This window comes from Pelodiscus sinensis, chromosome 24 (assembly GCF_049634645.1).
Source record: "Pelodiscus sinensis isolate JC-2024 chromosome 24, ASM4963464v1, whole genome shotgun sequence".
Taxonomy (NCBI): Eukaryota; Metazoa; Chordata; order Testudines; family Trionychidae; genus Pelodiscus; species Pelodiscus sinensis.
In genome coordinates, this window is record NC_134734.1 from 8,971,280 (window position 1) to 8,996,414 (window position 25,135).

A 25,135-nucleotide genomic window follows, 5' to 3' on the forward strand; every position below is an offset into this window, starting at 1 on the left:
CTCTGACAATGGAAAGGTACATGGTCTGGTTCAATGTGGATACGAATGGGTAAAATGGGCTGTGAACAGGTCTCAGCTAAGGTTGTCTAGAAACTTACGCTTGTTTCATGGGGGGGTACATTTGAATAGATTGTTGTTGTTAATCTTTATTCAAAGGATCCTGTTCTTGGTCTAAGGTATCCCCTTGCGCAAGGCGCTGTACAAACACAGAGTTGCAGATGGTCTCTGCTATGAGATCATACAGAAGCAGGGATAGGAAGAAGTGTCATGCACAGAGTGAACAAACTGATGGCACCAAATGTCATGGTAGTGCTGCAATGACTTTAGAGGTGTGTTGAGTTTGGGGTGGGGGAGGGGAGCTGGATGAGACAGGTGTGGAGGGAAGCACAGATGAGATTGTTAAGGCTGTCTTTGGAGCATGACTATGCTTGTGGGAACTGAGTATTTGATTTGGGACAGGGATACAGGTCAGCATTAAGGATGTTTGTTTAAAATGTGCTAAGTGGTTTGTGGACAATTATTAGTGGACTTTGAAAGTTAGAAGTTTTTTTATTAGAAGTTTTCTGTAAATGTCATTTTCACGGGACACACACAACCCATATAAAAAAATGTTTCTGTTGCTCTTTGAAATTTCCAGACAGGTAAAGTGAAAATAACGTGGCTTACATCAAACTAATACATTCTCAAGCAGTGTTTTTCTTTCTTTGCCGTCTATGAATTGCATTTATCCATGGAAATATTTGTGGGATGGGTGTTGCCTGTCTAATTGATGTCTGCTTTGATGTGCAATGTTGACAATGTGTTTTAACTAGGAATGTTAGTGTGTTTAATAAAGTAATCGTGTAACTGCTGAAAATTTCAGTAGTTACATGGTTACTCTCAGGGTCGCAGCCCAACACCTTGCCCTCTGCCCATGTGCTGTTGCCACTGATACAGAGGCAGCAGTGCGATGCTGGGGGAGGTGCTTAAGCCAGCTCCCTCCCCAAACCAGGAGCCTGCATGAAATCATGAATGTTAACTGATGAGCCCAGGCTCAGTAATTAACTGTGTAATGGTTACATTTTCACATCTCTAGTTTTAATAGATATAAAGCTTTTAACCTTGTGAACCTTACTCTATTGTAACTAAATAATTGCTAACTGACTCCTCCCAGTTTCCTACAAAGATGAACCTTTAAATTGGTAAAAACACAAAAAGCCTCTAAACTCCAAATTTTGCATAGTCATGTGCAAATTTAAATTGATAATGCTTAAAAAACTATCCATCCAAGATTATTAAGAAATCAAAGCCTATTTATGAACTACTTACCCAGTATTACTTTGGTCCTTAACTCAATTAATATTTGTTATGCTTCATTTAAATCATTGCTCTGGGGTGGGGCTGGAGATGAGGGGTTCAGTATGCAGGCTGCCCCGGAGGACTACCTCAGCCCCCCTCTCAACACAGTAGCTTGGGCCAAATGAGAAGCACCTCTCCATAGCCACTGCAGCTCCAGTAGGTGTAGATAGAGGCAGGGTGCATGTCCCCTGGCTGATGCAGGTCCAGATTTGTCTGTCCCCTGTGCTCCCTAGACTGATTGAAGAATGGAACAAACTCTTCATTTTTCCTCTCACTCTGCTGAAGGGGAATAGCCAGCAATGTTCTCATACAAATGGTGTGGGGAGGAACTGGGCCAGTCCTGACCGGGGGTTGGAGGCCAGCCAGCCGTTTTCACTTGCCTGGTGATTCTCTTTTCTGTATGGTTTTATACATTCCCGTAGGCAGGGCTTGACAAATTATGGAAAACCCTACTCGCCAGACAGAAAGGGGACTCGCCAGCCTCTCCTCCCCTCCCCCCAATTGTTTTTTAATGGCGTAAATTCCTAATAAGAACAGTAATTGCTAATACGTTCTTAATAAATATCACCCAAGTTATTAATACATATCTTATAAACTTCTACCTTTTCTCTCTGCTGCCATGTCTCCTCCCCTTGCTCCATGAGCTCCCCTGGTGCCTGCTGCCCCCCAACCCCTCACCCTCCTCTGCTGTCCTGACTCTTGCCCTTCTCGCTGCCCGCAGCCTCCCTCCACAAGTCCTTCTCTCCGCCCTGTGCGCACTCCTCCAGTAGCCCCACTCTGATCAAGTGAGCTACCTCTCCTCATCCCCTCTCCTAACACCTCCCTCTACACACCTGCCCTTCCTCTCTCCTCTGGTGCTGGTCCCTCCCCTGCAGGTGTCTGCCCTTCTGCTTCATCCCCAGAATCTCCTGGCACCTGCACCCTCCTGGTTCCTCCCCCTTCCTTCACTTCCCCTGCCCCCTTTTTCCCTGATACCCCCATTCCCCTCATGCCCCTGTGCCCTCACACATGCCTTGCTCCATCTCCACCTTCCTCATGCCCACCCCTTCTTTCAAGCCTTTTCCCAGCACCTCCCCTTCTTCCCTCTAGCCCCCAGTGCCCTTACCCTCTCCTCTCCCAGCATCACCCTGTTCCCCCCTCCCACTGACACCTCCCCTTTGCCCCATTGTCTGCACTTGGCCCCCTGGGATTTGTCTCTCCTGCACCCCTGTCCCTTGGTGCCTTCCCCTTTCTTCTTCTTCTTCTCCTGACCTCCTCCCCTCTCCTCTCCTCAGCACAAGCCCCTTCCCCATATTTTTCCTCTCCCCTCCCCACAGCCCAGCCCAGCCGCTTCCCCTCCCCCAGGGCCAAGCAAAACATTCCCCCCCCCTTTTTTGTTGTCTTATACACGTTTGCATTTTGCAATGGTTTTTGTTTGTTTGTTTTATTTTTGTCTCAGCATTTTAGCCCTATAAATAGCAAATAGCATTTTTATTAATTTTTTTCCATAAAGGCAAAGACGCTTCAAGTGAACTCCCCCTTTCACTTGCTGCTGGGTCACAGCAGACTTTTCCCTGCCCTGTCCAACCCCTCCCTATGGACAAGCACCCCTCACTCCTAACCCACAGGGGAAACAGGGTACAGGGACAGCACAGAGCCAGAGGGGTGCAGGGAACAGTAGGGGGAGGGAGGAACGGGTGGCACAGGGAACAGGAGGCACAGAGGCAGAGGGACGCAGGGATCGGGGGGAGCAATGTGTGGGGTGTAGTGGAGGCACGGGGAATGGAATGCGGGGAAGGGGAGGGGCAGAGGGATCAGGGTCTAGGGGCAGTGCAGGGAACGGGCAGCACAGAGCTGGGGGTGGAGCAGGGTGCAAGGACGGTGCAGAGCCAGAGGGAGAGCAGAGGATCCGGGGTGCACAGTGCAGGGGCGGCGTGGGGAATGGGCGGCGGGAGCCAGATGGGGCGCAGAGCGGGCGCAGCAATCCGGGTGGTCGGCAGGGAGCGGTCTGTCGCTGGTGAGGGGCTGGGGCTGTGGCAGGACTGGAGCCTGGCTCTGCTGCGTGCCGCAGCCCTTTAAAATTGGCGGGGCCATGTCACACGAGCGTCCTGGCGTCTGCTGGTGCTCCGCCTCCTTGCGCCGCAGCTGCACGCAGGCAGCCCGGCGCTGAGAATTGCCGCAGTTCCCCCTCCCCGGCAGCGCTCTGCTCCTCTGCTGGCTGGCGGATTGGATGGGGCTGCGCCGCCCGTAGTGCGGGCTTCAGCCAGCCCGTTACAACGGCCCACTGGGTCAGTCCGCCCCTGCATTCACCAGCTGGCAAAATCTACTTGCCACGGGCGAATGTATTTGTCGAGCCCTGCCCATATGCATTGGGAGGGGGAAGCTTCACTCCCTCCTACTGAATACCAAATTTGGTGGTCTCTTACGGTGTAGGAGGAATTCTTGAACAAATGGACAGCTGGACATACTCGCTTGCTCTCAGACAGACTCAAATATATAATAAATTGGGTATATTTGAATGCATATCTACTTTCCTGGAACCTACTCCCATCTATGCTTTTTATCAGTACCATTTGGTGTTTGTACAGGCTTAGCAGAATTCAATTTTTACTTCAATATTATCCATCACAATTATAAAATAATGTGAACTTTAGGGCATTTTAAAATACTTCTATTTATTTTTAAATTCACAGTAGAGGGGGGGTGATAGATGTTTATCGTCATTAAATAACAGTTGTTGAGATTCAAAAAGTTAAAGGTTTATAACCATTAGAACACATTGTAGACATCATATATCAAAACAGACAAATTCTAACACATTTTCAAGCTGTATTTTTTGTACTTTGCCAATCTATAAATTTCTGTTAGTGGAAATATTTTTTCTTGGATTTGTGTATGTATGATGAAATTGTTTACCAACATTTACTGATAAAAATCTAATCCTTCCATGCCTCAGTAGGTGGAACAAGGAGCCAGGCTTGTTTTTATGGTCTGGTGAATAGATTTGTTCTTTAATTTTAAAGGGCTACCATTAGTTTAGTGTTTGATGCAGCCTTTAGATTTGGCTAGACTTGGTTGCTACCTGGTTTGTATTTCATTGGCACAGTGCTAGCTCCAGAGGGATTGCCACTTTGGATTTTTTTTTCAAAAGCTCTTCTTTAGGTCAGTTGGAAATGAATTCCAGGCAGTTGTCCAGCCTATGTCATCCAGGAGGTCAGATTAGATCAATGATACTCCAGCTCAGGCTTGTGAGCTGCAAGTGGCTTTTTAGGGTGTCTCCTCTTTTCTACACGTGATGTTAAAGCACTGTGATTTAACAGTTAACCAATCAAGCTGCTTCTTCTATGTTAACCAATGGTAGTTGATAAAATAATAATACTTGGTCTTTCGTTTTGCTTTGAGAATAGTAATATAGCTCCCCATCATACTGTTTATGTATGAATCTACTAGAAGATTTACCTGGCATTGCTTGAGTTCTTGACTCCAAATAAGTTTTGTTTTTCTTTATTTAAATCATTGCTCTGAGGTGTGGTTGAGAATGAGGGGCTCAGTATGCAGGCTGCCTGAGGAGAGAGGACAACCTCAGCCCTTGGGGCCAGATGAATAGTGCCTGTCCCTGACTGCTACAGTTACTATGGAAACAGTTGGGGAGGGGTGCATCTTCCCTGGCTGGGGGACAGACAGACACAGAAATAGACAAACTCTCTGAAATATAGAGCAGATAGCTGTCCCTTTCTCCACCCATGCTCCCTGATGGTCCAATGGGGTTATAGCTGTCCCATCCCCCTTTCTGGCCCCTTGCTGCCCTTCTCTGGTCATTCTGCAGTATAACTGTTCCTCCTGCCAGACCTCCCCTTTCCACTTTAGGAGAAATGATCGAATGCCAGGCATTTCCCATTGTCCTGGCACAACCAAACCCTGACACTGCATTCAGTTATAAGAGGAAGCTGCATGCCAAGTTTGTTGGTCCTAGCACTTACCATTTATGAGATTTTCTTGAACAGTGGACTAACAGATGGATGGACATACAGATTTTTATTCTATTCTAAAATAGAAAAAGAAGAAAATACTACAATAACTGAAATGATGAATTTGCACTGCTATGGCTCATTTGGGTTATGCTGATGGCTAATTTGACACCCTGAGGTCTGAGGACAGTAGAACCTCACCATTACAACTGCCTTGGGAACAGAGGTTGTCTGTAACTAAACAAAATGTTCTGGTGGTTCTGTCAAAAGTTCACAAACTGAACATTGACTCAAGTCAGCTGTGAAACTTTACTGTTCTGAAGAAAAATGCTGGTTTTTACCCTGTTAATTTAAATGGAAGAAGCACAGAAACAGCTTCCTTTCTTTGTCAATTTTTTTAATGTCCCTATGTTTTTAAATAGTTTAACCTAGTACTGGACTGTATTTGCCTTTTTTTGGTTTCTGTGCACTTTCCATTCTGAATGAGGTGTGTGTTTGACTGATCACTTTGTAGCTCTGGGGTTATTAGCTCTGAACTAGATGATTCCAAAGCTGGAAGGAACCGTTGTGACCTATGAATTAGGAATGTAAGTGTCTAGTTGACTATCTGATAAGCTTATGCTTATTGGATAGTCAACTAGTGATGTGACTAGTCACTCCCCCCAGCCCCCTACCCCTTGCCTCTATCAGAGAGAGGCAGCAAGTGGGGAGACCAGGAGACGTTGCTGATGGGAGCCGGCTTAAAAGCCTGTTCCTCCCCAACACCATTTCCACAGGGGGCAAGGGACGTAAAGGTACAACAGGAAACAGTGTGAGCAGGGACTGAAGCTGTCTCCGCTCACACCGTTTCTGCTGCAATTCTCCTTTTGAAATGAACAAGAGCCCCACTGGGGGATAACAGGACGGTGTTGGCTAGTACACGACCGTTGAGTTTTTTGGTAAGTGTCATGTCCAAAGAATATGTAAAGATCAGAGTGAGGGTGCTCTAGGGTTCACAAGGAGCTGTGCAAGGGGCAGCATGGTAGAAGGGCTGAAGTGAACGATGGGGACTGGCGGCGTTGGCTTGATGGGAGGCACCATGCTGAGCGAGATGATCAGTTGAGTGGAGGTCAGTGGTGAAGAGCCTGGAAAGCAAAGACACGTAGCTTAAGTTTCATGGAGAAAGGGGAGCCAGTGGAGAGATGCAGGGGCCATGGTCAATGTGGCAGGCTAGGAGAATGAGCTGGACAGTGTTAGCGTGAAAGGAGTCAGGTGAGCCACACTTATCAAGGCCAGGGGAGGTTGCTGTAAGTTAGAGATCTTAACTGTGGGGATGAAGAAGAAAGGTCGGGTGTTGGGGGTGCATTCTTGTCAGGGTGCTGGGTGCAGCCACAACAAAAGCATTGCAAGAACTCATGGTCAGAGTAGTTTAGACAGGAACCATCCTCTTGTCCTTCTGGAGACATGCCCCCAGGATGGCACTGAGGGGGATGATCTATAAACATATGCTGGGTAGAGGGGAATACTCTGTCACTTAGGATCTTTTAAACCAAGACTTGGGTTTCTTTTGAAACACGCTCTAACTTAGCCCTAAGTTCTGGATTCGTGGTTAGCTGAAATTCTCTTGCTTGGGGCATTCATGAATTGAGACAATGTGAGTGAGGTCATCTCTTTGAGTGGGTTGTCTTTTATTGCCCCAGTGTTTATTGGGGGGAGCCAAAAATGTTTGAGCTTCATGGAGTTCTTCAGAAAGGAAACTAGTGTGTTTGAGCTATATCCAAGTTACTATAGATGATTGAGCAAAAGTGGTTAACCCACGTTGTGGGTGACCACATAAAATGGAGTGGGGAATTAAGGGTTAGCCAGTGGTGGTGAGAAATTTAAATGAGCCATAAAACCAGTGTCATGGTTTTTTTGTGGCTAGTGGAGTTAGTAATTTAAGTGCTTCCCTTAAGGTGGTGCCTGCGGATTTACTTTAGTGTCCTGAGTGGTCAGATACAGTGTGACAGCTTTGAGAAAATTGTTTGTCTGCTGGCACTATGCTGGCTTGGACCCTTTTTTGTTTCCCAACTTATACCTGTCCAACACATTATCAATAGATTACAGCCTATACTGGAACAGGACACTAAACTCCAAGAAGCTCTGGGAGACGGACCCGTAGTCTCCTATAGACAACCACCTAACCTCAAGATGATTCTTACCAACAACCACAGGACATACCACACTAATACCAACCCTGGTACTTTCCCTTGCAACAAACCCCGCTGCCAGCTTTCTCTACATATTCACTCTGCTGACACCATTATTGGGCCTAACCAAGTGAGTTATAAGATCAAGAATACATATTCCTGCGCCTCCAGAAATATAATCTATGCTATCATGTGCCGAAAGTGTCTGTCTGCTATGTACATTGGACAAACGTCTCAGACACTTCGCCAAAGAATCAATGCCCACAAAACAGACATTAGACAGGATCACAAAGAAAAAACAGTTGCTTGTCATTTCAACCAGAAAAGACACTGTCTGAATGACCTGCTAACCTGCATCCTACTTCAGAAGACATTCAAATCTGCACTTGAAAGGGAATCCTCTGAACTGGCATTCATGCTAAAATTCGACACTCTCCGCAGGGGAATTAACAAAGACTCCAACTATCTTACCCATTACAAAGATAGCTTCCCCAATTATCACCTCTAATACTATTAACTCACAGACATTTCCCCTTCCCCACTTCTAATATCATTAACTCACTGGCATTCACCTTCCTTCCCCCCCCCCCCACATCCCCCTTCTGTTCTGTAATGTGATTTGTCCTTTTCATGTGTGTTCATTTTTTTTTTTAATTGTATCCTTTGGTATATATGGTTGTGACTATTTTCTTCCATTATTTGATCTGAGGAAGTGGGTCTGGCCCACGAAAGCTCATCATCTAATAAACCATCTTGTTAGTCTTTAAAGTGCTACATAGTCCTGTATTTTTTTTTTTGTTTCGGTGTGTGTTTGTTGGATTCTGTTTGGTTTCACCCAGGACCATTGTTACTGGGGTATTTGACACGCTAGAGGAGGTGCACTGCGTGTTGCACTTTGCGTGGTCAGGGCCTGTGACTCTTGATGTGTGGTGTAGGGATTACATTGTTAGTGGTCTCTTCTGGCCAAATAGACTCTATTTAGGCCTAGTCTGATCACCTGTGTCACACAGGCTGGAGTTTCACCACTTACCTCCATACTCCATCCAATCTTGTGTTTGCCATAGGCATTCTGGTCTGCATCCAAAGCCATCAAACCACAGGGAGTCCACCCACAGTGGTGTTAGTTGGGAAATGAATTATTTTTTGGGGGGAGAGGGTTCAGACTTGAGACATTGGCTGGGGTGATGGGAATCTTTCTGAAAGCACTGAGCACTGATCCCATGAAAATTAGACAAGTTAGACATCCAAAATTGTCACTTGCTTCTCAGAAACTTGGCTCTCTATCTTGTGGTTTCTACCAAGATGGAGAGGGGTGTGTAGTTGGTTAAAGCAGGAGGCCAGGACACCTGGGATCTCTCCCCAGCTTTGGGAGAGGAGTGAGGGCTAATGGGTTAGAGCTGGGAGCCAGACTCCTGGCTTCTCCTGGGAGGAGAGCAGAGTCTGTTGGTTGGAACTGGGGAGGGATGACTGTGGGTGTTTATCTTCACATCTTGTAAAAGCAGCAAGTTCATCCTCTAATGTGAACAAGTATTTGGGCCCAGAAAGCAATGTCTGTGGTACAGTAAGGGATCGGGGCCCCCATCATGCCATGTCGCCATCCTAAGAGAGAAACATCTGTTTGTTAAACTTGAGTAATCATTAGAGGGGGTTGTGGGACTGGATGAGAGACCTGAACACCGATAGCTTTTGTGTGCGTGAGAGAATATCTCCCAGGAGAGACTCTGTGCACTGCTGGCTTGGGTTGCTGAATCTGAAATCTCACTGGGGAAATTATGTTGATACATCTTAGATGGTCTGATACGTCTCACCTGCCACTGTAGCGCAGCATGGTGCTGAAAGAGCTCAGTGTGGAGATTTGCTTTATTAGCATCTTAGCCAGATGTGAATCGGAAATTGTCATCTTGTTCAGATCCGATTCTCACAGGTGCCTCCAATCTGTAATTATTTCTGTGTGCTCCAATTGTGGCTGAAAACCCCAGCTGACCAAATCCCAGATGCAGTGGAACAGACAGACCTGCCCCTGCTGAGATCAGGGCCCCATCATGCCGGGCACTGCTCAGACATTCAGAGAGAGACAATCCCTGTGCCAACTGAGGTCAGGGCACAGTTGTGCCAGGTGCTGCCCAGACACACAGCCAGACAAAGTCCCAGTTCCAGGTTAAAGGAGGCAGAGGCATAGCTATGCCACTTAGGGATATAAGACATAAACCAGTTAACTAATTACCCAGTAAGCAGGCTGCTTATTGGCTTGCTTATTGGGTAACTGGTTAAATGGCCTGGCTGGCTGGACCCTGTCTGCAGCCACGTTGGGGGCAGAGGAGGGGCTGCTGCAGGGTTAACCAGTTAAATGTAGCATTTGATGATATCCCTCGCCACAGGCTCTACCGTAAAGTAAGTTGTCATGGGATAAGAGGGAAGGGCCTCTCATGGACTGATAACTGGTTAAAAGATAGGAAACAGGGTAGGAATAAATGATCAGTTTTCAGAATGGAGAGCAGTAACTAGTGGGGTCCCGCAGGAGTTTGTACTGGGACCAATTCTATTCAACATATTCATAAGTGATATGGAGAAAGGGGTAAACAGTGAGGTGGCAAAATTTGTAAACTGCTCAACGTAAAGTCCAAAGCAGACTATGAAGAGCTTCAAAAGGATCTCAAAAAGCTAGATGATTGGAAGTAATGCATATTAGAAAACATTCCCAACTATACATACAAAATGATGGGAACTACATTAGGTATTATCACTCGAGAGGTCTTGGAGTCGTTGTGGATAGTTCTCTGAAAACATCCACTCAATGTTCAATAGCAGTGTAAAAAGCAAATAGAATGTTAGGGCCAATTAAAGGGATAGAGATAACAGAGATTATCTTATTGCCTCTGTATAAATCTGTGGTATACCCACATCTTGGATACTGCATGCAGGTGTGGATGCCTCATCTCAAAAAAATATGCTGGCATTGGAGAAAGTTCGGAAAATGGCAATAAGAATGATTAGGGGTTTGGAACGGCTGACGTATGAGTAGAGATTAAGAAGACAGACTTTTCATATTAAAAAGAAAAGACTAAGGGGGGATAAGATAGAAATCTATAAACTCATGACTGGTATGGAGAAAGTGAATAAGGAAAAGTTAGAATAAGCAAGAATTGGGGGAAGGGGGTCACCAATGAAATTAATAGGCAGCAGGTTTAAAACAGAAGGAAGTATTTCTTCATGTAACACACAATCAACCTGTGGAACTCCCTGCCAGGGAATGTTGCGACAGGGATATTAAAATTAATTTATATTGGTAAATGTGTACTTGCTGAAATTTTTAGCAGGTACACGTTTACGCTTGGTGGGGAGCTGTCTTCCCCCCTCTTCCCCCCCGATGCTGCCTCTGTATCGGAGGCACCAGTGTGGGGTGTGGTGTCAAGCAGTTCCATGGGAGCCAGTATGTGTGGGGCCAGCTTAAAAATTAGCTCCCCATGCAAAGCAGCTCCTGCCTGCCCCCCTGCAAGGGGGCAATCGGTTTCCTGCGAGCACCAATTTCTGTCTGCGTCCCCTTCCCCTGCTGCTGCCTCTGATACAGAGCCAGCAGCAGGTTGGGGGAGGCGGGCTGTTTGTAACTGTGAAGGTTAACCCATGAGTCTAGGCTCATCAGTTATCCATTTACTGGTTCACACTGTGACATCCCTATTGTGAAGACGAGGACTTCAATAGGGTTCAAGAAGAGCTAGATAAATTCATGGACCATAGATCCATCAATGGCTCTTAGCTAGGCTGGGCAGGGATGGTGTTGCAGCCTCTGTTTGTCATGAGCGACATGGGATGGATCACCTGATGATTTCCTGTTCTGTTCATACTCCCTGGGGCACCTGGCATTGGCCACTGTTGGAGGACAGGATGCTGGGCTACAGTGACTTTTGGTCTGGCTCAGTCTGACCATTCTTATGTTTTAGGTGGGTCTGTGTGGTACCTAAAATAATGCAGATCCGCTGGTCTCTGTTGGAGTGGGGCCCCTTAGGTACCACATAGGCCTGGCTGTGATAGAATCCCCTAGCTCAAAACCCACACAGTCCTGCAGGTCTTGGGGTGATCAGATTGTACATGAGGCAGCAGTTTCCTGTTGGTTTCTAGCTCTGAAGGGTGGAATTAAGGTGTAGTGGTTAGAATGGCAGCTGGGTGCCAGAATTCCTGGGTTCTCTTCCTGGCTCTGCCCAAGTGACTCCCTGTTTAGGGTTTGTTCGTTAGCTCTGGTGTGACTTTCTGCAGCAGTCCTGCCAGAGGATTGGCTGCTCTGCCTTTTGTGGTTTGCCAGTCTTGTCATGTGGCTCCCTTAACAGTCGGCCTGGGTGTTGTGCAACCCACTTTCTGGGACTGAACTGACTGCACTGCAGTTCTTTAGGCTCAGGCACAGCAGGGTCTCTGGGGATGGGGGCAGGCTGGCATGGAACCTGTCACAACCAGGCTTCAGAGAGCACTGTGGGCCGACCTAGTCCATGGAATTCCCTGCCACACACTGATTCATGTACTGAGTCAGGATTCCTGGGTTCTAGTCTCAGGTTTGGGGTCTAGTTGGTTAGAGCAGGGGGGTTGGGAGCCAGAACTCCTGGGTTCTCTCCCCCGCCTTTGGTGATAATGAGACAAGTCCCTTGCCTTTGTGCTAAGGACAGTGATATAGGTGCCTTATGTTTTTGTGCCCTCCAGTGGGTGTGATGGAAATTGTTGTTGTGCTGTGTGTCATATGCCCAATACTACTGACTGGAGAATTGTCTCCATCCTATGTGCTGGGGGCTCCAGGGTACAGGGGTCTGAACACAGTGCCTTTGTGTGTGTGTGTCCCCCCACCCCCCAACCCATCCCTGTGGAGTAACGCTCCCCCTCTCTTTTTCCTGCAGCTGTGCCCAATGTGAATCCGGCTTCTGACTCTGTTGTGGGGGGAGAAGGGCCAACAGCTCCATCAGCACCCCAGCCCACCCCCTGCTCTGTTAGCGACCTGGACAGACGGGCACACGCCAGTTCCTCACCCCTCTCCTTTCAGAGATCCCCCAGCAAACAGCTGCTGTCTTGGTGAGAAACTCCTGGGGACTAGGGAGACAGTACACACAAATGGCTGGGGAGAGAACACAAGAATTCTGTCTTCCAGCCCTCTTTCCCCCAGGCCCCACTGCCCTCCCAGAGCCAGAGAGAGAACCCAGGAGTCCTGGCTCCCAGCCCCATCTTGCGTGCGCGCACACACACACGCACATATACACCGGGCTTGAGCAACTAGACCCTAGATCTGGTTCCTGGGAGGATTTGGGGGATAATACTGGATGGTGCTGGGGTGGGTAGAATTATTTACCCCTTAGGTAATGGTACATGTCTGAAATGGATCCGTGTTTTGGGGAGGCCAGTGAACTTTTTCCAAGAGACCTCTACATCTTTTCCCCTCGAGCATTGCTCCACTCGAGGGGGCTGTCTCCTTCTCAATCCCCTGTGGATCAGCACTGGGAGGACCAATGGAGGGGCCGACAGAGGTGGGTGGGGGGATGTGAAATGGGGGGCCGAGGGGATAGTTCTGAATCCTAATTCTGCCCTCTTTGGGTTCTGTCTCCCTGCTGCAGGTTCACTGGTTGGTGCTGCTACTGGCCCAGCTTTCCATGGTGAGGAGTGCGGGGCTCTAGCGCACAGGTAAGAAAGGGGGTGTGGGAAGGGCAAGGAAGTGGGGAGGAGTTCAGAGACTGGGTCTCCCAGTCTTTCATCGCTGGGTTTTCTTCCTTGCCAGCCAGGTCATAGGAAACCACAAGCAAATCCAGCGCACACACAGAGGGAGATGGCTGCTGAGACACTCAATTTTGGACCAGAATGGTGAGCAGGAGCCAGGGCATGGGGAGGGTAGCGGGGGGGCGGGCGGGCAAGAGGGAAGCTGGGGACGGACACACACACACACACACACACACACACACACACACACACAGAGCAAAGAGGGTGATAAAGCTCTGCTCCCCTCATTCCTGTCCCACCACTAGACCTCCTGAGCTGGGGTGAGATCCCAGGTGTCCTAGCTGCCAGCCCCCACTCCCCGCCCAGAGCTGGGGAGAGAACCCAGGCATCTTGGTTTCCTTCCCCCACCCTCTCACTGGTCTAAACTGTTCTGACTTGTAGGCTCCTTGCTGGCCAGACACCCCAGTGACCTCGCTGTGTGTCAGTGGCTGTGTATGCCCAGAGCCTCGCCTCATGCCATGGCTGACTGTCCATCTGTCCTGTCCCTCAGGCTCCGTGCGCTGTCCAGTGGGGGGAGCTTGGCCTCCCCCCCACCCTCTCCTGCCATGCCAAAGTACAAGCTTGCTGAGTATCGCTACGGCAGAGAAGAGATGCTAGCACTTTACGTCAAAGAGAACAAGGTGCGTGTGCCCCAGCTGCATGGTGAGGCCCCAGTTGTAGGAGGCAGATTCCCAGGCGGGGGGAAGAGGGGGTCAACCAGGGTCTTACAGAGTTTGGGGAACTGAGGAAAGAGGTAGTCCCAAGGCCTGGCTGTGGGTAGGGGTGCCTGGGAGCTGGTTTTGTAACACCTACCTTTAAGGTGCTAGCCAAGGTGGGTAGCCAAAGCCCAGTCCATGCTGTGGAGCTTCCCTTAAGCCAGGCAAATGGAGGGAGGAGAAGGTGGGGCAAGAGTTTCCAGTGGGACTGTAGTATCCTAGGGCTCATGGCAGTGACCGGGGCAGGGCTATAGATGCCCAATGGGGCAACCTGTAGTACACCTGGGCTCCTCCCATAATAGTGCTGGGGAGGGATTATGGCTGCCCAGTGGGGTGACCCACAGTGTCCCAGGGTTCATGGCATGGCAGTGACCAGAGGTGGAGTTATGGTTGCCCAGCTCTATGGGGGGCAGCCTGTTTCAAGGTTCGTGGCGGGAGGACCCATGCAGAGGCCCTGTGTGTCCTGCATTGAGGGGCCACTAGTTGTTGGGGGATGGATGGGTTCCCCAGACAGGAGCTGAAATCAGTGCTTGGTTAAGCCTCCCCTCCCAGCTTTCTCTGTGGTGAAGTGGGGGGGAGGGGGAGGGGTCACAGCTGTGTGGGGGAAGCTATTCTTAAAAAGGGGGTGTGGCCAAGCCAGCATGATAGGTGGCACCCCAGCTGCTCTCTTTGCCCTTCCTCAGGTCCCAGAGGAGATCCTGGACAAGGAGTTCGCTGCCATCCTGCAGGAGGAGCCGCTGCAGCCGCTGGCCCTTGTACCACTCACAGAGGAGGAGCAGGTATTGGGGCTGGGCAGTACTTTGTGGGGCCCCTGGGCATCGGGGCCCCTGGGCATCCCAGCCCCAACCCCCGAGCAGAATCCCCTCGTGCGAGGGGCTGCACACAATTAGCCCTCTCTCCCATGACAGAGATTGGAGGCCCTGTTGTGCTGGGTGAATGCAAACACCTTTTTATGTAAAGAGGGCCAGCCCTAGGGCAGGGATTGGCTGGCTCACGGGGGTGGGAAATGGGGTCATGGGACCTGTCCCCTCTAGGGGGGGCACTGGTTCCCACCTGAGACATGATCTAGTGATCTCTCTGTGCTAATCATGCTGCCCCTGGCTCTGTTGCAGAGGAATTTCTCCATGTCTGTGAACAGCGTGGCAGTGCTAAGGCTGATGGGAAAAGGAGGTGGAGCTGCCCCCACAGGAGTCTCCCGGGGGAGGGGCAGTACCCGGAGCCGAGGTATCTGGGGGGGCTGGGGACTGGGCAGCAGAACTGGGTGGGGGGAAGAGAGAAGGGAAGCTAATGCCACAGATGGAGACATGGGATTAATGCTGACTGGGGCGGGAAGGGAGGTGGGCATGCCCCAGGTGTGAGGACTCAGCTAGGTGAATTGGGACAAGGGGAGGGGCTGTCCCTGACTGCCCTCTAACCTCCTGGGATCCCAGGAGGTGGCAGGGAAGCCCCTGCCCAGGTCTCAGCTGTTTTTCCCCTTAGGCCGGGGCCGAGGCGAGAGCGCGTTTTACCAAAGAAGCCCAGAGGAGGCGGAGGGGGCATTTGGGCGTGGGGGCCGAGAGATCCATCGCAGCCAGAGCTGGGACGACAGGTGAGCTGGGGCACGTTTGGGCTGGAGGCCCATGGGGATAGGGGAGCCAACTCTGATCAATCTCTCTCTCTGACAGGGGGGAGCGGAGGTTTGAGAAACCAACCCGTCGAGATGGAAGTAGGTGGCTCCTGGTCCTCTGTGGGGGGAACTGGGAGTGATGGGGCCTGTAACAGCCTGGTCAGTCCTGGTGATTGGCTTGGGGAGACCTGGGGGGATGCTTTCTGTTGGGGATCCTATAGAGATCGTGTTGGGATGGGGGGAGGAATCCCACAGTCATGCTCAAGAAATGGGGCCCCTGTTGACTGGTAGCACCTAGACACTCTGAGGAAGAGGGGACTGTCTTCAACACAGGGAGCTCCCTCTCTTCCTGGTGCGCTGCTGGGGAAGCTCTTTCCTTAGCTGCCGGCCTGTGTAGGTGGTTACAGGTGGGAGGGAACATGGGATCTCCTAGGGAAGCTGGTCATGGGGTCACAGGTCCCCACACTGACTACTTTTTCTGTTCCACCCCCAGCCCGGGCTCCCTTTGAGGAGGGGCCACCCCCCCGCAAGGACTATGCCCGCTCGGACAGCAACAACTGGCGGACGCTGCGGGAGGAACACGAAGAGGAGGAAGAGGGAGGTGGGGGTGCTGGCCCCACCCCCGCTGGGGGAGCTGTGGGGGGCAGCTGGCGGCTGAGCGGGGGCCGGCGTGAAAGCGATCGCTGGCGGTCGGCCAGCCCAGGTAAGGCCTGTCGCAAGGGAGGGGGCTCCGAGACCTTTGCGGGCAGGGCCAAGGGATGACAGGCCGGGGGCAGAGACAGTGGTGGAGCTCTCCCTCTTTTGGGTTTGTGGGCGGGGCCATGGCAGGATGGACAGTGGTGGAGCTCTTCCCCTTCTGGGCATGCCTAGGTGGGTCCCTTCCTCATTCGGGTCCCTTCCTCATTCTGAGTTTGTGGACAGGGCCAGGAGGACCCCTTATGACAGCCCAGGTCCCCCTGGCACAGGGCTGTCCCTCCTTTGTGCTCAGTGTCTAACCCCCCCCTCAGATGGCGCACCCCGCTCAGCAGGCTGGCGGGAGCACCCTGAGGGCCGGCGGCGCAAGTTCGACTTCGATTTCCGGGAGCGGGAGGAGGAACGAGGTGGGCGGCGGCACCGGGGCAGTGATGCCTTTGAGGATGACAAGGATGGACTGCCTGAGTGGTGCATGGACGACGAGGACGAGGAGATGGGCACCTTCGACTCATCTGGTGCCTTCATGCCCCTCAAGGTAGTGGGAAAGGATGGGGGAGAAGCCAGGAAAGTTCTGGTTCCCTGTCCTCCTCCTGCTCCCTGCTCCCACTCACCTGCTCTGATCCACCAGCCCCCACTTCCCTCACAGAGTGGGGGGAGAAAACAGGAGTCCTGGCTTCCAGCTGTTGACGGGGCCAGGGAGTGGGCAGAAATGGTGGTCAGATTGACAGGACCTGGGTAGGATGCTTCACCTCCCTCCCCCCATGGATGTATAGCTGGGATCCTGGTTTAACCTCTGACACCCATCACGTCCTCCTCTCTGACAGAAGAGCCCCAAGGAGCCAATCCCTGAGGAGCAGGAGTTCGACTTCCATCCCCTGCAAGAAGAGGACGAGAGGTTGAAACTAAAGGAGGATGTGTGGGATGGCTCTGAGCCCAGCTTGAAGGAGGCCCCTGAAAAAGGTATGGCGGACAGGAGGCTCAAGGGGAGGAGGCACGCATCCAACTGTACGGGGAGAGCAGCACAGCCCATCAGATGGTCACTCATTCTCTCTCCCTCCAGAGGCCAGGAAGGATCCTTCGAGTGCCCCGGAGGAGAAGTGCTGTTCCCCGCCCGGTGTCCCCTGGCTGTCGGGCCCCCCTTTTGCTGCTGCTATCACCACTGCCACTAGTGAATGTGAGAGTGCCCCGCTGGGGGGCTCCGACCCCACTGCGCCTATTGGCACCTGCGACAAGGAGCCTGCTGTGGAAGGTACCAAGCAGGGTAGGAGGTTGGGATGCATCTCCTTCTCCTCCCCACTCCCATCTCCTGTGGCTCAAGCCTGTTAGACTTGGTCCTGACCTGCCATCTGTAGGATCCAGAGTTAACAGCCCAACTCTGGTGGGTCCCAGGCTTGTCTCAAGCTGTCATGAAGCTTACAAAGGGGTTTTGGACTAACATTGGGCCACTCTCTAAAAGCAGGGAGTGGTATTTTGAGAGGAAGGACTAATGAAGTCCCTTAGGGTATGTCTACACTACCACCCTAGTTCGAACTAAGGTGGCTAACGTAGGCATTCGAAGTCACAAATGAAGCCTGGGATTTAAATATCCCGGGCTTCATTTGCATCTTGCTGGGCGCTGCCATTTTTAAATCCCCGTTAGTGCAGACTCCGTGCCCGCAGCTACACGCGGCACAGAGTAGGTAGTTCGAATTAGGCTCTCTCATTGAAATCGTGGCACCGCAACAGCAGCCAAAGGCTTTGAAGCCTACGGCACCGAGACATCAAAATTTTGTGAGGGAAGCCAGCAGTGATGATTGGGTATTCGCCATTGCCTGATTGGCACTGGGCCCTGAACTTCCTCAAGTCACATCATGGCCAGCACCTGTCCCCGGGAGGAGCTTGCATTATGCTTGCTCGTCACTGGCTCAGGAAGGCTGTCCCTCAGCCCTGCTGCAGGAGCTGTACCATGTAGCAGTACTGGGGGAGACTCTTACTGCTCACCAGCTCTTGACACTGGCTCTGGTCTCTACCCACCTGAAGGAATAGAATCTCGACACCATATGTGAAGCAAGCAGATCAAAGTGATGGGAGGGGGAAGATCCCGGACCCCCTGGATAGATGCTAATAGTAAGGCAAGATAAGAGCAATAATATAAAGTTACATAGGCTATTTCTACACTGGCCCCTTTTCCGAAAGGGGCATGCTAATTTTACAGGTCGTAATAGGGAAATCCGCGGGGGATTTAAATATCCCCCGCGGCATTTAAATAAAAATGTCCGCCGCTTTTTTCCGGCTTTTAGAAAAGCCGGAAAAGAGCGTCTACACTGGCCCCGATCCTCCGGAAAAAAGCCCTTTTCTGGAGGATCTCTTATTCCTACAAGAGATCCTCCGGAAAAGGGCTTTTTTCCGGAGGATCGGGGCCACTGTAGACGCTCTTTTCCGGCTTTTCTAAAAGCCGGAAAAAAGCGGCGGACATTTTTATTTAAATGCCGCGGGGGATATTTAAATCCCCCGCGGATTTCCCTATTATGACCTGTAAAATTAGCATGCCCCTTTCGGAAAAGGGGCCAGTGTAGACGTACCCATAGTGTTTCCAGTAAAACAAGTATTTAAACAAAGCAGACATCAATTATCAGTTAAGTGGTGATATGTCTGTCAGCTTCAAAAAGGTGTCTCTGTAGGATGTGGTCCATCTGGGGATTAAAGCAGAGACATTAAAAGTACTTAACAATGGCACAGTTATCCCTAGCAGCATTGAATGTGTCATGTCCTGTCTCCCACCGGGAGGGGTGGGGGTGGGGGGTGGGTGGGTGTGTGTGTGTGGGGGGGGGTAACCATCATGTACTGTGTGTGCCAGTCCAGACTCCAAATTTACAATAGGGGTTCTTAACAGAATATCATAGCCTGCCTCAGAAATTTTCATCCTACACCACCCACTGGCACAAAGGCGTGAGGTGTCATCATCTCCACGCACAAGGCTTCAGCCCTGGTCCTCCTTGATGTCGGGATCACAGTACCAATCACCAGCACAGAGAGTGCTCACAGGTCCTCACCATGTTTCCCCTGGCATCAGTCCTGCTCTTCCTCTTCTTGGTACTGAGACCTGCTGCAAGGTTCATTGGCCCCACTTTGGTCTTCACCTTCAGCATCATTGTTCTCTGAAGAGGAGTCCGTCCGCTCCAGAAGACCATCTTACCATACAATGGTAGCATGCAGTGGTAGCCATGATAGCCTCCACCACAGAGGCTGTTCTGGACCCCTGGGCATATCATCAGGCCCAGGAGGACCTGCCATGGCCTCCAGGTCAGTGGCATTTGGGCGACACCATCCCAAGTTGCCAAAGGCTCCTTCCTTGATGCCTCGCCTACTGGAGGCTTCCATCTCCAAGTCACCTAGCATGAGTGACTGATTGGGCCACAAAGACCTGCATCCAACCCTGCTGCCACAGAACAAGCTTTGCTGGATAGTAGTCACCAGCATGACTCCCAACAACTCCATCAGTGGAAAGTGCAATCACCTGGCCATGGGGCGATAGAGGAGGTTCCTCAGGCGCTCAGGGGAAAAGGGAACCATTCCCACGATTTCGTTGCTCCAAAGGTGAAAGGGAGTTGCAGATCCATCTTGGATCTCTGCAGCTTCAACGAGTTCCTGTTGAAACTGAAGTTCCGCCTTCCTTTGCTAGCCTTGGTTACCCCTCCCTGGAGCCAGGGGATTGGTACACAACCCTCGACTTGAAAGACGCCTTTTCTCGTATGCCCATTTATCGACCACACCATTTCCTCTGTCTTGTAGTAAGTTCATAGGCTTCTCTTCAGCCTTTCCACAGCCTCCCATGTGTTCACAAAGTGCATAGTGGTAGTGGTGGCATTTCTCTGCCAAAGTAGAGTCAAGGTGTACCCATACCTCGATGATTGGCTGCTGAGAGGCCACTCAGGTGGAGGTGCACCTCTTCCTCGTCAAGGACACTATCCAGATGTTGGGCATCCTCATCCTAGGGAACTCTATTCTCATTCCCGCCCAAAGAATAGAGTTCACTGGGACCATCCTTGATGCCTCGACAGCCACAGCCTCCCTGCTGGACTTCAGGATCCAGGCCACATGATGACTCATTAGATCACTGCACCAGTGGCCCACAGCCAGGAGCTGCCTGAACCTATTTGGCCACATGGCAGCGTGCACCTACATGGTTACATGTGCTGGACTGAGACTCGGGTCTCTCCACAGCTGCCTTTCCTCAGTCTGCTGCCCAGAGTGCTTCCAATTCCACTGAATGTCCTCCAGTCCCTGCTGGGGTGGGTGGATCCTCAGGTGGCCTGTGTGGGTGTCCCCTTTTGGGCCCTCTAGCCAGAGATGATGCTTCTCATGGACGCATCAGACCTAGGATGGGGGTGGACCTGGAGAGGGTCAGACAATGAGACACTCTTGCACAGTCAGTGTCAGGGAACTCAGGGTGGTTCGTTCGGCCTATCAGACCTTTCACCCTACTATGGCAGGTTACAGCGTGACCATTCTGACACAGCCATGTTTTACATCAACAAGCAGGGTATGCAAGGTCCCCACCACTATGACACAAAGTTCTGCCCACTCCATTCACCTTGGGACTTCTTATCTCCCAGGCTCAGGAATGTAGTGGTGGACTGTCTCAGCAGGTCCTTCCTGAGCCATGAGGAGGCGGTGAGGGACAATGTTCCTCTCTCTGTCTCTCTCTCTCTCTCATCGCTGGGGAACTCCCTAGATCAACCTGTTCACAACAGACTCCAACAGGAAATGCTTGTTCAGGGGCCACAGCCCTGGGTCGCTGGTAGATGTATTCATGCTGCCATGAATGTTCTATGCCTTCCCGCCCTTTCCCTGCAGATTTTGAGGATTTCCCCAGTGAATCAGGGAAAATTGCCCAGGTGATCCTACTGGTGCTGGCTTGGCTGTGCCAGCATTGGTGCATTGTGGAGCTGCTCATAGAGTTCTCCATTTACCCAGACCTAATCTTGCAGGACTGTAGACATCTGTGACAGCACGTCAGGGATCCCCCCGATCCTGCACCCCCATAGCAGCAAGATGAGACTCCGCCAGCCAGTAGAATAGAGAGCGTTTATTGCTTCTTCAGGATACAGCACAGCATAGGTGTGGTGTGGTCCAGCACAGCCCTAGACTCTTTGGGGGCAGGAGTGCATAGGCCCCTCAACTCCCAGCACTCTGCTTAGTCTCCTCTCTCCATGTTTCTTTAGCCAAAACTGACTCTTCCTCAAACCGGCCCCTTCCTTTGTTCCAACTCCTTCCCTCTCTGGTGAGAACTGGTTGGGTCACTGTCTACATGACATGGGGGCCCTCAGGGCGACCCCTCGCTGGGCAGTGCTTACAGACAGAGGCCAGTAGGGGTCATCCACAGCCAAGCATAGCGACCAGCGAGTGGACTGTCTCCCCCCCGCCCCCCCCCCCCCCCACTACATCACAACATCTATGACATTCAGACCTTCCTTCTTGTTTCTAATGACCTGGAAGCTCTGTGGCTGAATGTCACAGAACATTAGTGTTTCCTTCAGGTTTAACAGAGTCTGTTAGGCAGTAGGAAACCAACCACCAGGGCCACTTATCTGGCTAAGAGGAATATGTTCTCTTGCTGGCCTCTATGCCTTTCATCCTCAAAGACCTGCTCCACTTGAAGGAGCAAGGGTTAGCCCTTTCTTCAGTCTGAGTTTACCTGTGGCTGTCTCCATGTTCCACCCCGGGGATGGGACTGCTCAGTTTTCGTAAATCCCTTGGTAGGGCGTTTCCTTAAGGGGCTAGATAGATCCCTCCCTGAGGTGAGGCAGCTGCTTCCTGTGTAGGACCTTAACTTGGTACCCTCAAGACTGATGCAGCCACCCTTTGAGTCACTTGCTCCTCTACCTCTCATGGAAGGTAGACTTTTTAGTGGCGATTACGTCCACCAGAAGGGTTTTGGAGCTGAGAGCACTCATGCCTGAACCACCCAATATGACTTTCCACAGGGACGATGTACAGCTCAGGGCTCGCCCGGCCTCCCTCCCCAAGCTGGGTTCACAGTTTGTTGGGTCAGGACATTCTTCTCCCAGTGTACTCTCCTCAGCTGCATACTAGTGCATGGCAACAGCTGCTGCACTCCCTAGTTGTCCCTAGAGCACTCGCTTTTTATAGTGAGCGAGCAAACAAAGCCCTTGAGAGAGCCTCGCAACTTTGTGGCGATTGTAAAACGCACAAGAGGTCGTCCCGTTTCCTTTTCATGCATTTCCTCTTGGCTCACGGACTGTATCCACAAGTGCTAAGAGTGAGCAGGTGTCTCTATCCCTGAGATCACTGCGCATTCTACTAGTGCTGTGGCCTCTTCTATGGCCTTCTTTGCCCAAGTTCCAATCCAGGACATATGCAGGGCTTGATTCACACGTACACGGCCCGTTATGCCATTGACCTCCCGGCCCGAGATGACGCTGCTGTAAACAGGGCAGTCCTGCAGTCCGTGGCGAACTAGCTCCGACCCCACCTTTGGGGACTCTTCTCAGTTGGAATTAACATGAACAAGCACTCGAAGAAAAAATGGTTAGTAGCCTTTTGTAACTGTTCGAGATGTGGTGTTTGTGTCCATTCCAGTACCCATCCTCCTCTCCCCTCGGTGGGAGTAACTGGCACAAAGGAACTGAGGAAGCGACGGGTCAGTTGGGTTATTATCAGTGCTGCTTCCAAGGCTCCCTGTCTCACCCCCCGGAGACTGCTAGGGAAAGTTTCTAACAGGCATGCACACAAGTGCAATTGGAATGGGTGTGACTAACACATCTTGAACACCACTTACGAAAGGCTAGTACAGTAAAACTCCAATAGTCCGGCATCCAATAGTCTGGCACTCCTGATAGTCCAGCATCAAAATGGCAAGAGCCTAGTGAGTGAGCTTCAGCAAAAAATGAGTCACAAGGTAACAGCGGCAGCAGCTGAACTGAGCAAAAAGGGTAAAAAAGGCTTAAAAAAAATAAAACATCACAGTATACTGTATACAGTATGTACAATAAAAAGGGTTAAGAACACTTTATATACAGTATATCATGTATACTGTGTGTGTGTGTGTGTGTGTGTGTGTGTGTATATATATATTAAAAAAAAAAAAAAAACAGCTTCTAGTATCTCCTGATGGTCCGGCATATCTGATAATCCGGCACCACCTAGGTCCCATAGGTTCCGGATTATCGGAAATCTACTGTACCAGTTTTCTTCAGAGGGCTGAGACCCTGTACTTGGAAAACCCAGCACACGGGTGTCCTGGAGTGGTGTTGTGACCCCCTCCCTCCCTCCTTTCTTCTTCAGGGGACCCAGGTGTCCTGGGCCTCCAGTCTCAGCTTAGTCCAGACGCTGTCTCCACCCTCTCCTCCCCTTCCTCCATCACCAATGCTGCTACTGAGTTCTCCATCGGGGACAACGAGGATGACGATGGGATGAAACATCTTCAACAGGTGAATGGGAGAGACAGGACTCCTGGGTTCTCCCCCCAGCTCTGAGAGGGGAGTGGGGTGGGGGAGTGGCCAGGACACCTGGGTTCCCTTCCCCACCAGCTTATGCTGTGGGAAAGAGTACAACCTTCTCCTGCTTCAGTTAAAGGTGACGCCTTTGCTACTGATCTCCCCTCCACCCTGCAGAGGGAGTGGCACCCTCCTCTCCCTATCCATTCCCCTGTCTTTGGGGGTGCAGGGGCATGGTCTCACCTCGGTTTCCCCCTCCCCCTCCAGGAAGCGGAGAAGATGGTGGCTTCGTTGCAGGAAAGCTCCCTGGAAGAGGAAGGCTTCAGCCAGGCCATGCAGGAGCCTCGCAACACAGCCGCTGCCCTGCCCCTCTCGCATGAGGCTGCCATGAAGTGGTTCTACAAGGACCCCCAGGGGGAGATCCAAGGTGTGGGGGATAGGGATGTGAATGGTTAACTGGTAAGTCTCACCCTTAACAGGTGAGGCTTACTGGTTTGTTAACTGGTGGGGGCTGCTCCAGTCCCATGTGGCCTGCTGTGGGCGGGGGGGGGGGGGGGGAGCATTCCAGCCTGCTGCACCCCGCTTTAACTGATTAAACATTATTGTTAACTGGTTAACCAATTAAACAGGATTTTACATCCCTAGCTGAGGGGGGAGGGGAGGTCCAGGCAGGGAGACACTGGTTCTCTGACGTTCCCATGTCCTTCATGGCTGCAACTCAGGGCCAGGCAAGAGGGGGTTCCTGTGTAATCATTTAGCCCATCCCAGAGGTGACTGCATTTCAGTGCTAGGTGTGGAGTTCCTGCATAACCATGCTTTCTTTTGACTTCCCTAGGGCCCTTCACGACGCAGGAGATGGCGGAGTGGTTCCAGGCTGGCTATTTCACCATGTCCCTGCTGGTGAAGCGAGGCTGCGACGAGGGCTTCCAGCCGCTGGGAGAAGTTATCAAGATGTGGGGAAGAGTGCCTTTCGCTCCAGGCCCATCGCCACCTCCCCTGCTGGTGAGCAGAGCCCCTGGGATGGGGTCTGTTCCTTCTGTTGCACCTGCCAAGGGCTGGGCTCCCCTGGAGGACCCAGGGTTGGGGGTGGCACCTGTCCCGAGCGTGATGAAGTCTTGTCTCTGCCCCTTGCTCCATAGGGGAACCTAGACCAGGAACGGCTGAAGAAGCAGCAAGAGCTGGCTGCAGCCGCCCTCTACCAGCAGCTCCAGCATCAGCAGTTCCTACAGCTCATCAACAGGTACCTGCCGGACAGGTACAATCCCTCCCCTGGTGCCTTGGAGTGGGTGGGGTGTGGGTCCATCACCTTCCCCCAGCCCTGGGCATGGGGGGCGGGGACCTTCCCCCTGCCCTGGGACCGGCCTGTCACCTTCCTCTGCCCCCAGCCCTGGAACTGGGTATGGGGGGCAGGTCAAACACTTCCCCCATTCCCTTTCTAGGGGCTGGGGCGGGGGGAAGTAGGTCATGCCCCACGTGGAGGTCCCTGGGCTGTGGCTAGTAGCGA

The 25,135-nt window shown here is 51.5% G+C and overlaps 1 protein-coding gene across 12 annotated transcripts in view; it reads left to right on the forward strand.

Annotated features, from left to right (window-relative positions):
* GIGYF1 (GRB10 interacting GYF protein 1) overlaps positions 1-25,135 on the forward strand; it is a 35,964-nt gene that overhangs the window by 3,117 nt on the left and 7,712 nt on the right. For 5 of the 12 annotated variants that reach the window (XR_012897471.1, XM_075907709.1, XM_075907716.1 and 2 more), the window contains exons 2-17: positions 12,331-12,502; positions 13,039-13,105; positions 13,200-13,282; positions 13,689-13,818; positions 14,577-14,672; positions 15,006-15,117; positions 15,373-15,481; positions 15,558-15,598; positions 15,993-16,202; positions 16,507-16,727; positions 17,017-17,152; positions 17,253-17,453; positions 23,480-23,625; positions 23,899-24,058; positions 24,467-24,633; positions 24,771-24,886. Coding sequence is in view for 11 of the 12 variants with exons in the window: in XM_075907709.1 (XP_075763824.1) it covers positions 13,248-13,282; positions 13,689-13,818; positions 14,577-14,672; positions 15,006-15,117; positions 15,373-15,481; positions 15,558-15,598; positions 15,993-16,202; positions 16,507-16,727; positions 17,017-17,152; positions 17,253-17,453; positions 23,480-23,625; positions 23,899-24,058; positions 24,467-24,633; positions 24,771-24,886 (1,880 nt within the window). In the remaining variant the exon portion in view is untranslated. The remainder of the gene's footprint in view (positions 1-12,330; positions 12,503-13,038; positions 13,106-13,199; positions 13,283-13,688; positions 13,819-14,576; positions 14,673-15,005; positions 15,118-15,372; positions 15,482-15,557; positions 15,599-15,992; positions 16,203-16,506; positions 16,728-17,016; positions 17,153-17,252; positions 17,454-23,479; positions 23,626-23,898; positions 24,059-24,466; positions 24,634-24,770; positions 24,887-25,135) is intronic. The other 7 variants (XM_075907713.1, XM_075907718.1, XM_075907714.1 and 4 more) reach the window with 3 other exon arrangements.